The sequence below is a fragment of the Anguilla rostrata genome, chromosome 9 (assembly GCF_018555375.3).
Source record: "Anguilla rostrata isolate EN2019 chromosome 9, ASM1855537v3, whole genome shotgun sequence".
Taxonomy (NCBI): Eukaryota; Metazoa; Chordata; class Actinopteri; order Anguilliformes; family Anguillidae; genus Anguilla; species Anguilla rostrata.
In genome coordinates, this window is record NC_057941.1 from 11,271,991 (window position 1) to 11,285,542 (window position 13,552).

Consider the following 13,552-nt stretch of genomic DNA (forward strand, 5'->3'; position numbering starts at 1 on the left):
AACCGAAGAAGTTCTCTGCGTATTATATTGTTTTATACTCGATGCGGTTAGACAACTGCACGTAGCAACAAAAGTATCAATATTATTGTATTATGTATATATGTAATTATTGTAACGTTGCCGGCAGTGTGGTCTCCATGGAGACGGGGAATCAGCTTGCGGAAAAAAAAAAAAGTCCTTGGAATCGCCACTCTGAAATCGTTTAGTATAAACGCCAAGTGTGTGGTCCTGCGTCTTGAATGAATCATCTGGTGTGTGCGTTCTTACGATTAAAATATTAAAAATCGGTTAAATCTGTCGTTATGTCTGTGGTCTCCCACGTTTTTAAAATCGGCTAAGATTTGAAAATCCTCTAGTGTGCACCAGGCTTAACATTACCGGCACTATGAAGCTGGCAACAATAAGGACTTTCGTGAGAGTATGAAATTTTAATATTTAAAGTTCCAACGATAAAACCACTATTACATTCAACAAAATGGAATCAATTAAGCTATGAATAAACGTGTCTTCTTACTATCGCTCACAGTCACTTCTTTGATAGTAAACGCAGGCTAAAAAATCCTGCATAGTAAGCCTTTAAGCTGAGTATAATTGATCTTTTTTCCCACATGTGTGCTATTTTACTAGAGTAAAACAAAACAGTTGTCGGTCATTACTTTTAGGGTTTCAGAACAATTTGTTCTAAAAATTGTACAGTAAGTTTTGTCCCGTCCAATATTAAGTTATGTCCTTCTTTTCATAATGTATACATGACTAAAGAATAATAAATAGAATAATAAATTACAAGACCAAAATCATTTGAGAATGGAAGTTAGGGAAAATGCATGGATAGTTGGATGTTCTATATTACATTGAGTTGGTTTTAATATGGGTTCCAATGGCTTGTAATTTGTCATTTCAGTATGCTAAAATGCATTATGGCAAGGGTAGTTTGGAAGCAGAACAGGAAGTTGCATAGAGAAATGGCTGTTATTTGAACTGAAATAATTCTTACATCTGCAAAAAAAAAAAAACATCTTAGTTTTGTTTGTACTGCAATAAAGATGAACACTATTGAAACATACAGTCTACAGTTCTATATTTGTCTACATTTTCTCATGACGTCAACATTTTTCAAGCTTCAATTTTCTTTATATTATATTTGTAATAATTTATATTTTCCTGCCACAGATGTCATTGGTGTTATTGTATTACTGTGTTAACGTGGCATGGATATGCATGAGAAAAATTAGGTGGTAATATGCTGATTACGTTCTCAGAAGAACAGTGGAAACTTCAAATTTAACCTACGTGCTATGCAATTCGTCATATCTGATTCCACTGTGATGGCAACATTTTGTTGGTCCTTCAAACAGCTGAGAGAGATGTTTCATAAAACCTTGGACGCGGTATTTCTGTTCTCATAAATTAGCAACAGCTCAAGGTTTCATATCACTACAGTAAGGCTGTGCTCCACCTTCCTGCTCTGTTGTCTTTAGAATGTTGGCTTCTAATTTCAAGCTTCACAAATATTTTTTCTTAAGAATAATAAAAAATAAACATTATTTTGATAAATTACACATTAAACAAGATTAGAATATAATGCCAAAGTGCTTACAATATTGACGTTATACCTTATTATTTTGGCAAAACTAGTCTTGGTGTCTGATTACTTGAATCCAGCATAACCAGATTGCGTTGCTGAAGATTTCACTCGCTAATGCACCTAACTGACTGAATGGCATTTTTTACAGAACACTAAAATCATTCGCAAATCCCTGTATAAATGTACAACTGTGTGTGGCCATGTGCTGTTCAGATGAAACTTGGCTGTAGTAATCTCTGCAAAACTTTGACCCTGTCTTGGGGGCCAAGGCTCAGGTGCTTTATCTTTCAGAGGGTCCTCTGTTCAAAGCCGGCTCGAGGACAGATTTGGCTAACATGGCGAGATGTGTACATCTCCAGTCTCTCCTCTCTGGCCTGGCATCCAGAGCCTTGTTCTCTCTTAGTCCTCGGGTCCAGTCGGGTCCCTGCCTCCCCCGGGTACTAGGAGGCCTGCAGAGCAGGGGGTTTGGCTTGTACCACGTCCTGAGCAGCACCTCCGAGGGCAGCAGGTAAGCATTTCAGCTTCCATACTTCCGGCCATTGAATATAAAATAAGAATTTTATACCCTAAATATAACTTGGAACATCTCAGAATTGGAAATTGCCTCAGCAGAATGTGGGCGGTGGGAAAGATAATAAAAATTACAAAAATAATGACTCAACTACATGCAAGTCCTTTTTTTTGGATACATAATGACTTAAATACTTGTGCTGGAGATAAGTACTCTGACTAAGTGTGGTTAGGTTGCCAATTCAGAGATTAGTACATAGGGTATGTACTTTTTTTGTTGTTGTTAAAGCGGTACAGCATGTCTATTTTTCAGTGTTATGCACATTCTAACCTAACCTAATTTAATTATATTTAGCGCATTCCAGAATAAACGCCTCATTTCAGTGTTACACAGGTACAGTATGGGCAAATACCTGTATTTGAGATATGTATTAGCACATATGTATTTCATATGTATAATATATCATATCTACTTACACAAGGTTTATAGTTCTATGCTGCCTGCAATATGATATACTGCCACTGTTTTTATCATTATTATTATTATTATTATTATTATTATTATCCCCATTCTCCCCGATTTTGAATGTTTCCTCCGGGTACTCCGATTTCCTCCTGCAGTCCAAAGACAAGCAAGATACAAGATACATTTAGTTTATTTTTGCCCATTCATGCACAGGTGGCTATCTTTGGTCAAAATATTCTCCAGTGTTTGGATAGTCCTGATACACTGCTTGCATAGGGGTGAGGTTTTTTTCTGGCTGGAACCAAATCACTAATAAAATAGAGTACACATGTCACTGACTTCAGTACACGCTGACTGATAATGCATCAAAGTGAGAATCACCTTAAGTGAGAATTCAGCCCAATGCAGTCAGAATTTTGGCAGGATATATTTACAGCCAGATCAATTAACAAGAAAACTGCTTATGACTGGGGAAAATGATAATATTCAGGGAGTAAGTTAGCTTTGGGAGTTTATTTCTGATGGCTAGATTGAATAGTCAACCCTAAACATTCTAGACTTTAATCTTTCATCAAGAATGTCTTTATAATACTGTATCAACAAGACGCATTACATTGAAATCATAACTTCGGGTCAATGTGATCCCGCCACCAGGGATGGAAATATTTATTGATATTTGTCTTTATAACAGCCTGCCAGAAGACAATGTAACTCTCCACTTTGTTAATCAAGATGGAGTGAGAACCACCACCTCGGTCACAGAAGGGGTATCTCTGTTAAATGTTGTCATTAACAAGAAGATTGACATCAGTGGCTTTGGTAAGCAGACTCTGTACAGATGCATTTATTGGTTTCAAATCACTTCTTTATTTCTCATTCTTTTGTTCATTCATACGTAGCACTCTTTTAAGTGGTATACACTGCCTGGCCGAAAACAAAGTCGCACACTCTAATATTTAGTTGGACCGCCTTTAGCTTTGATTACGGCACATATTCATCGTGGCATTGTTTCAACAACCTTATGCAACGTCACAACATTTATTTCCGTCCAGAATTGCATTAATTTTTGGCTGAGATCTTGTATTGACGACAGGAGAGTCGAATCACTCCGTAAAGTCTTCTCCAGAACATCCCAAAGACTTTCAATGGGGTTAAGGTCAGGACTCTGTGGTGGCCAATTTATGTATGAAAATGATTCCTCATGCTCCCAGAACCACTCTTTCACAATTTGAGCCCGATGAATCTTGGCATTGTCGTCCTGGAATATGCCCGTGCCGCCTGGGAAGAAAAAATCCATTGATGGGATAACCTGGTCATTCAGTACATTCAGGTACTCAGCTGACTTCATTTTATTGCCACATAACATTGCTGAGCCTAGACCTGACCAATTGAAGCAACCCCAGATCATAACACTGCCTCCAGAGGCTTGTGCAATGGGCACTGTCCAAAAAAATCCAAACGGCGACTTTTTTTTGGCCAGGCAGTATATGTTCTACAATGTGTGTATTTAACATACACCGACATACATACAGTCACTGATATACAGGCTAATTATATATGTGATTGTAAAACTTAATTCATGTCACATTATGACATTAAAAGAAAAACATCCTCAATGACATTAAAAATGAAAATGCTGCACTTTGGTAATGGTAAATTGGAAAACATTGCATGCCAGTGGACACACAGTGAACACAACATGTACACAAACATGTTTAGCACAAACATTCCTGTGAGTGAACACACAAAGTGCACAGAACTCACAAATGAGTTCTGGGCAATGATACATCTTACACATGATTTGTTTAATTACAAATTTTTAAAGTAGCATACACCATCCGACTCATTTTTATTCTTAGGGATCTATTTTCTGGGATCAATGGTGCACGGAGAATGTCTCAAAAATAAATAAATAAATGGAACTGGTCCACAAATTTACCTTTGATCAACATTCATAATTTCAGAATCTCTGGACAGGTCCAAAATAAATGTACCTAGGTGGCTCTTTGTTTATTACATTTGGAACACAGTAGGGAAACTGCAGAATCATACTTACTTCTAGTAATTGGAGTAACATATAATTCATGATTAATCTTATATTTCATTTCACATGACTTATTTGAACAGCTTATATTTTTAGCATTCAGAAGAATTCTTGTCTACATATGTACCTCTATTTGTACTCCTAACTCTGTTTGGCTGGTTTTATTATTATTAGTTGTTACTTTAATTGTTTGAAAAATATTATCATGAATACCGCTTTATGGCATTCGGACCGGCGGATTGGTCTCAGCTGCACCGGCTGGTGGAGAGAGAGCACACGCAGCTGGGCCGCGTTAACTAATAAGCCCAGGTGCTTAAAGGTGTGTTGCTTTCCACAGTTCAGGGCAGAGACTGGGAGCGTACACAGAGAGCACGTTTCTTTATTTAATTTTTGTTTGCATGTTTGTTCAAGCAATACAAGACGAGGAAAGACACTGGTCAACTGAAAAGCGGGCCAGCTACGAGCAGCGCACTGAAAAGTCGTCACTCTGTTTTACTTTCTTTTGTCTTTGTCATTTTAGTTTGTTGTCTTAGTTTATTATTTTTGCCTAGAACCCGTGAGGGGGAAGGATGAAGATCTTCGTTTATTTGATTTCATGTTTGTGTGGGTGCGCTCTCTCTCTCTCCATGCGGCAACCAACGGTGTTTTCTGGAACTGACGCATCTCCCTCCCAGGGGTGTCATGCTGGCGTATGACAAGCTTATTACTTTTTTCCTAGAAGATGCAGCTTGAAGCAATCCTATTTTGGCTAAGGTTCGTTCCAATACATCTTTATACCCTGAGACAGAATTTATGTAACTTCTAACTTGAAGAAAATGAAAGAATTGAGATTGATGCAGATTGAACTCATATTGAAGCTGTACAAATGGCTTCAGAGATCCTTTATCAAAAAGATCTCTAATATGAAAAATCCAAGCATAATTCCAGCCCTTAAATCCAACATCTAAATAGGATAACAGGTTCAAGACCGGATGAAGTTGTTTCTACCCCAAAGTGTCTCCTAATTCTCTGCCATGTCTTAAGAATGTTAATAAGAATAAAATAATATTTAATGCTGGGTAATGCTTTTATAATACTAATAAAAGGCAAATCTGAAAGTAAAGCGGTTTCACCACCCATTGCCTCCAAATCGAAGTAATGGGAATCTGATTAATTCCTGATCGAGGTATATGACCATACCATAAGTATCTAGACACCCCTTGGTCTGGGGCTATTTTTCTCGAGTTTGGGCTTGGACCCTTAGTTCCAGTGAAGCAAATCTTAATGCAATGACATTCTAGACTATTCTGTGCTTCAAACTGTTTCAGCATGACCATGTCCCTGAGCTCCATATAGAAATGGTTTCGTCAAGAATGTTGTGGAAGAAAATGACTGGCCTGCACAGAGCCCTGACCTCAACCCAATCCAACACCTTTGGGATCAATTGAAAAGCCAACTGCGAGCCAGGCCCAACTGCCCAGTCAGTGCCTGACCTCACTAATGCTCTTCTGGCTGAACTGCCAGGACGGATATTTTCATTCCAATTGATGAAATGTTTGGGGGGAGAAGGGATGAAATCTGGTGTGCCTACGCATCATCATTAATTCACAATACTGCCACATGACTTACTGAACTGAACAGACCGATCAGCTTTGGAGGTTCAGTAGGGTTGCGACTGTTGCAACAGTTGCAACTTGCATATGTTTCAAGCAACGTTCTCCATGAATATAATTTTGTCTGCAATGGTGTATAACCTGTAATATTTCCAAATTCACGCATGAATTTTATTTTTAGGTTTCCTAATGGTATACGGAGATAATTAATGTTAATGCATGTAGCTTGCATGTATGATTTTAACTACTGTCGCATGAAATGATTGTTCGAGTTGCATTTATTGTCATTCTTATAGTTGATGGGTGTAGGAAAATGAACGGTACACCTCAAGACCACAGTGCAGTATAAGAACAGAAATAAACAATTAGAAAGATAAATAAATCTAGGAACATGACACAAAAGAAAAGGACAATAAAAGACAAATGCAAAGTATGCATTTTTCCTGATTGGGGGATTTATATCAAAGACTAATTGGACAGCAAATGACCCACAAAAATTAGCTTTTGAATATGTTACGATCTTGCGCATTGCTTGGGAAAGGCCCAAAATGAGCAGCTCGCCATATGCTGGGCTGCGACTCGCGGCATTGTCCTGGTCTGTCCAGGCAGGAGTCACAGGCGCCAATCACAGACTGCCCTCACACTAAAATTGCAGTGCGCTGCTTGATTTTTACTGAAAAGCCATGATGAAAATGCCACTCCACCAGTGAGACAACTTGCCACAGGCCGGGCACCAGCTGTAAAATAGAACCCTTAATTTGATCTCCTCAATTCATGTCTCTTGTCCAGGAGCCTGTGATGGAACATTAGCCTGCTCCACCTGCCACCTCATTTTTGAAGAAAACATTTTTGAGAAAATGGACTCCTTGGCAGATGAAGAGGTGGATATGCTGGACCTAGCTTATGGACTGACTAAAACGTATGTCTCCTCTTTACATTTTGGAAATGCTATGGATGTGTGCAACACTGGTCTCCTTGAGCGAATGCCTGAAGTATCAAAATGTAATTGCAGTTTAAAGTGGTTTATCGTAACAGTCTGACAGAAATCCCAAGGTTACTTACTATATGTCATTCATAAACATGTCACAGGCATTGAAGCAAGTGCAAACACTGGCGAAATGAATATTCAGCCATGAGGGCTATGTAAATACACAGGCCATAAATATTAAATGTGGAGGTAGGTTATGATCTTTGGTTGGACGGTGAGTTAAATATTCAGGTCAACAGTGCTCTCTTGTTGCCAGGTCTCGTCTCGGTTGCCAAGTATGTGTACGAAAATGGATGGATGGAATGACTGTGCGAGTGCCAAGGGATGAGAAGATGGCGTCAACAAGGACTCAGTGACTCTTCCAGAATGTGACCTTTATTCTTTGGCACATTTTTAGTCCATTTATGTTGTATTCCAGAATAATGAATACTAAACAGCTACAGAATGTAGTGATTATCTACAACTGACACATGTGCACGACAGCTCACAAATAGATAACATTAACATAATCTTTGAATTAGCAGATATTAGCTATATTCTGCTAAAAACACACAAACACAATGCACAAAAACACACAATCGCACATGCGCACACACACTCACTCACACACACACACACACACACACAAACATACATACTGTGTATAAGGGCTGTACTCATTGAATTACAAAAATATTGATAAATAAATGTAATCTTTGTCACAAATGAAGTTGTCTTGTGGAAATCTGTGATTATTTGTTATCACTAATGATAAGTGTGCACTCAAATTTCCACTGGGTGGCAATGAATGGCATAAAATAAGACTAATGTGGTCATCCATCACCATGAAACTTGAAGCATTAGACATTTTCCTCTTACACTAGCTTCACTATGTGATAATGCTGACTGTAAAGGGTCAGTACTTTCTACACTCTGCTGACAATCCACTGAACCGAATCGATTTGTCCAGTTTGCTTCTAAATGCTTAGGACACTATCTGTTGTTGCTCACAGAGTGTTTGTTGAACCATGCAATACCAATAAGGTACGTATACACTCAGTGACCACCTTATTAGGTACACCTGCTTGTTAACACAAACGGTCAGCTCCCACGAACGGTGAATCATGTGACTTCAACACATTGCATAAAGCACACAGACATAGTGAAGAGGTTACATAGACATCCAATGTGCATTTCCACCGATTTCTTTGGGTGAAAATACCTTGAGAATCAGAGAGGTCAGAGGAGAATGGGCTCAGTCAGTAAAGGCATGAGCCCTAAGAGTCCCAGGTTTCAGTCTACCGTTCTATGACCAGAAGTCCACAGTGGTGTCAACTGTGGGATTTTGCTGGCCTTGGCTTTCCTTTGGATTCTGAATCAGTCATTATATTACATTTATATTTTATTTGGCAGATGCTTTTATCCAATGTGAGGCACAATGGGAGCAATTGCTGCTTTGCAGCCTATTCTTAGTGATTGTGTCCTTGGCTACAGTTGAGTGCAGGTCACATGCATTTCAGCAGACACAGATTGGGTTATTCAAACAGCTACCGGGAAGCCAAGTGTGCCTAATTATAGACATACATATGGCCCTATGATCGTTGAAGAAAAAAAAAAAAAAAGAATTCAGGTGGAAAGGAAATCCAGGTCTGCATTCACACAGCATCAACATACCTCCCTCTATTAGTAAGTGATAGGTTCCCAGTCCAATCAATTTCAGATTATCCATAACTGTTCCATGGTTTATGTTCAAATTTTACAATCAATTTTAATATACAGTTGAAATACAGTGAATTACTGATTTGCTGGAAAGTGTGTTAAAAACGTATAACCACACACCTATGGAAAGTAGCTCCAGTAAAAACAGTCTGATCATCATTATGAATTCATACACTGTATAGCTTCCACTGTAACTGATACCAGCTGTTCTGCATGACATGCAGAATCTAGCTTAAAAAATCTAAATCAAATTTAACTGCAGAAGTTCAAATGTGTGATAAAGAACACTTGTTTTACATTGAGACAAGGAACAGTGTTCATCTTGGTTGGATCAACACTGAGCTAGCTAAGCAGTTTGGTGTATATATGTGCCATATTTGATTAAATTCAGCAAGTGCCTAAGAAATATGTTGTGCAATGTTATTAGGCTATGTTGGTTCTCATCTCATATAGGCACTCAATTGAATGGAGGTTTTATTATGATTTGCTGTGACAGTATAGCTTCAGTTTAGAAGCAATCGGAGTAAATAATTAGCTTGCATGATAAAAAAAACATACTGTGAGACCATTTTGACCCGAGATAAAACTGAATTTTATTGAGTGAAAGCGAACGTAGTGTAACGCTGGCTTGCCACTTGATTAGAACAAGAGAGACTGACTAGAATGAGTGTCTGGTTGCAAGATTGTATCTTTTCAGGCTATTTGCTGGAATCATGAAGTAAAGTTTCCGTTGCATTGAACACAGTACTTGACGGAAAAATGCTTGACGGAAAATCAGTGAGGCAGATTTTACAAAAGGCATACCCCTTTCCTTGAAACTTTACTTAAGAAAGGGGAATTCTTTCCAGGATATTTGAAATTTACGTTGATATTTCTTTCTCCTTTAACTTTCCACTTCTTTCTACATCGAGTCAGTCACTCAGGAAAGCAGCTCACTTCATGAACAAGTAACCATGGAGACGACACATGTAGTGTCGCTGTATGGTCAAATGGGTGGTAGCAGTAAAATTTTTGAGTTGAATTCAGGCATATACAAAGCACAGACAGGCTGTGATGACCAGAAAATATTGTGAAAATTCGTTCCAAAACAGGAGAATTGTGACTCCGGGAGGACACCGGAGGAGGGCAGTGAATTTTGAGAGTCTCCAGGGAAAATCGAAAGGGTTAAAAAGTATGGGGAGGGCTCATTTGAAACCCAAAAGTCTTAAGTTGTCATACTGTTTGAGTGGCTTGTTAGGAAACGCCATTCAGACGACCCAATATGCGCCACTGTCAAGACTAATCTCGGATCAGTTGCTTTGCTTCTCTGCCATGTTCTAAGTCAGAGGTGGGCAACGAGGGCCGTATCTGTTTCTGGTTTTCATGCCAACCTCTGACTTTAATTATTTAAGTAGCCCTAACATTTATGCCATCCGACATCATGGCACATTTCTTGATAAGTGCATGAATGTCAGCCAAATACTGTTCTTGTGTCCCTATATTACATTTTACTAATACATTTGGCTAATCTACAAGTGAACCAGCGTTGGTGTAAAGAGTGAGGTTAGCCAGGTTAATTGGTGGACACAGAAACCTGCGTACACACCGGTCCTCCAGCACCGGAATTGCCCAACCCTATTCAACATGGAGACGTATTGTATTGCGTTTACAATGGCGTCAGAGCTAAAAAAAACAACTACAGCTTGAATGCAAATGGAGCAGTTTTGGATTACAAAAACATTCACATGGACAAAATAACTAAAGAGGTGCAATTATTCAATGTACAGGAAGTGAAGGCAACGTAAGCACATTACATATCGACATTTAAAATGACTGTTCTGAAAGCTGAAAGGGTATATTAGGGTGTAATTAGCGACTGGGGGATGGGGAGGCTCCTTTTGTTTTAATGCCATTTACTGCCCTTATAGTTGATAAGGTAATGAGTGGCGTTGTTGACCAGAGTGTGAACTTGCACCTACTATGTTTCAATAAATTGTGAATTTTTGCTGTCCCCATTCTGTGGGTGGTACTGCCCATATCACATGCGTACAAGGAGACATTTAAAAAACAAATAAAAATGTTTTAATTTTCAGGGTCAACTGTGTTTTATTCATGGTGCAACTGGAATACTGGTGATGACATTTCTAAGTGCTTAGCACTCAATACGACATCAGAATATGAAATAAGTCCATTACATTTTTCATTGATTCAGAAATACTCTTTGGACATTTGTACAGGAATATACTATAGGATTTTAACAATAAAAATTAAAGAGTGAAAAGGCCTTCAATATCTCTCCAGTAATACAGTATATATATTTAACAGTGCTAAATTGTTGGCCTTAAATTGCAAGAGCGGATTACTCATGAACCAGTCACTTTTAGTGACTGGTTCATGAGATTTTAATTACTAGTCTCGCATAGACACTGAAATTAGTAGTTTTTTATTATATGCTATTATTAGCCTATAATTATATAGGCTTCTGGGTTTCCGCTGGTAATAATCAGCCATGGTGCTGCTCCAGCAAGATTTAACACACCATGGTAACATAAATCCCACAAAATAAAAAAAAAGGTTAATTGGTATCGCTGACAACACTCAATACAACTTTCTGAAAAATAATCTGACCACCAACACATGACATGCCACTGTCATTTATGATACGGTATACACTGTATATCATCGGAAGTTTGGGGGAAAAAAAAGCCTACTCTCGTGCACCTCATCACTCTGGCTGTGTTGGGACCCAATGTAGCAACAATGATAAATTGGGGTGGCAGACAAGCCCCACTGGGATGGCAGGTATGCCATCCTGCCAAGTTAACACCTTGGCATGCCCCATATCTATACAGCACAGAGAGTCCGGCACTTTTCAGGGTTTCCTACAGAAATATCCACAATGACCACTGACTGTCAGCCCTTAAAAACATGAATTTCTGTACCTTCTGACCTCATCTCAACAGACAAAATTCACAAACAACTTAACACATCCACACAATAAAGCCCCAAATATAGGTTTATTATAGATTTAGAATTTTTTCCTGTGATCCGGGCCCACAAAGAATATGCCTCCCGTCTGGACATTTAGCTACATCAGCGAATAAAAGCATAGGATACACACACAGATTTGACATACAGTATATACAGTGCACATGTTTACAAAAAAACTTCACCAGTAGTTCTTCTAGTTACTTGTTAAATTATTAATTATTGCCAACAAAATTGAAACTATAGCTTTTTGCAAATGTATAATGTTTGCGAAAAACTAATTTATATTTCTGAAATCCAAATATACACCCACACTTTAGACAGTTTAGCTTTTGGAGTTCAACGTTAGCTACCTTGCTAATGAGTTGACAGACACAGTGTATAATGTCAGTACAGACAGCTCCGAAATTAAGCATCAAAATCTATGTTGCGATTTGGTCTGGTAGGTAACATTGCCGGTCGTATGGAAACCGGCGCAAGATAATAACTTTGCACCAAGTATATCGATTTTCTTAACGTGAGAACGGTCAAATTCACCGCTGTGTTGTTTCTACTGTGAGCTGTTTTTCAACTCGGCTACTGTAGCTAGCCTACAATTCCACTGCCACATTTCTAACTTAATGTTAGGTAGCCCTATAGATCCTTTACCAACATACAAACAATTGGTAGTCTGTTATGTGCACAATGACCCTATTAAAAAATATGTCAGTTTCATTTATTTGTCAGTCATGGTAAAGGAAAAATGATTGAATCCATCGCTATGTGTTTCTTTCAGCTAGAATGTATATGTTTGTATGTATTTATGTGTAATAATTTCTCTCTCATAGTCTACATTTATATGCATTACTATTATCAACAAACATAGTACAAAAAGAAAATATTGGATAGCATTGCTATGGAATACTGCTTGTTTAATTTGTGTGAGCTAAGATAGGTAATACTGTTTGTTGTAACTTGGCCTGACTTTGACATGAATGCTTTTAATGGCAGGCCTAGATTTTGCAAGTTTGAATGAATGACTCACAGACAATGTTTTGTTTGCTTGGGCAACCTGGGGTTTTTGTACATTGAAGGCCATGTTAGGTCCAAGAAACTGTCAGTAAGTCCAGCCTGTAGAGTTTATGCTGCAAAAAAATGTAGACCTTTGGAAATGAATGCTTAACACTGCAATCCACCAACCCCTGCTTAGAGACGGTTGCTATACAGTATTTCCTCTGACATCTAGCTAACCACTTGCCTACAATTCACTGGTAAACGGAACCATATCAATTTCTGATAATAATACAGATAGAGCTAACACTCTTGTCAGGAAAATATGTTAGTCGAGTTTACTTCTCCGGGTGTATAGTAAAAGTTTTTGCATTAATTAGCAGTTAGCATGAGAACCATGTGGCTTTACAGCAACAGTAATTAGCATATTCTGTTCTCAGAAGTCCCTTGAAATAAGGGTTTAAGTGCTTTATTTCCAAACTATTTCTTCCTGGTGGGAAATGCCCCCGGACCCCCCCTAGCATTTACATTTACGCATTCAGTTTCGAAATCATTCCTACACCCCCGCATTGAAAACGTGTTTTTCTTCAGATAATCAATATACAGTATGAATATGAATAGCCTACTGAAAGCAATCAATCACTGACAATAGAATGATTAAACAATTCATATTTGATTTCTCTATGATTTTAGTAATGCAATTTAATGTTGC

The 13,552-nt window shown here is 38.3% G+C and overlaps 1 protein-coding gene and 1 long non-coding RNA gene across 2 annotated transcripts; both read left to right on the forward strand.

Moving 5' to 3' along the window:
• The first annotated feature begins 1,891 nt into the window (after positions 1-1,891).
• LOC135262930 (adrenodoxin-like) lies at positions 1,892-7,890 on the forward strand. The gene is made up of 4 exons (XM_064350373.1): positions 1,892-2,093; positions 3,253-3,380; positions 6,987-7,116; positions 7,442-7,890. The coding sequence occupies exons 1-4, from the start codon at positions 1,921-1,923 to the stop codon at positions 7,539-7,541; spliced, it is 531 nt and encodes a 176-aa protein (XP_064206443.1). The 5' UTR covers positions 1,892-1,920; the 3' UTR covers positions 7,542-7,890.
• LOC135262931 (uncharacterized) lies at positions 3,390-6,182 on the forward strand. Its single transcript, XR_010332346.1, has 2 exons — positions 3,390-5,358; positions 5,913-6,182. It is a non-coding gene; the product is annotated as an uncharacterized LOC135262931 (long non-coding RNA).
• Positions 7,891-13,552: the final 5,662 nt, after the last annotated feature.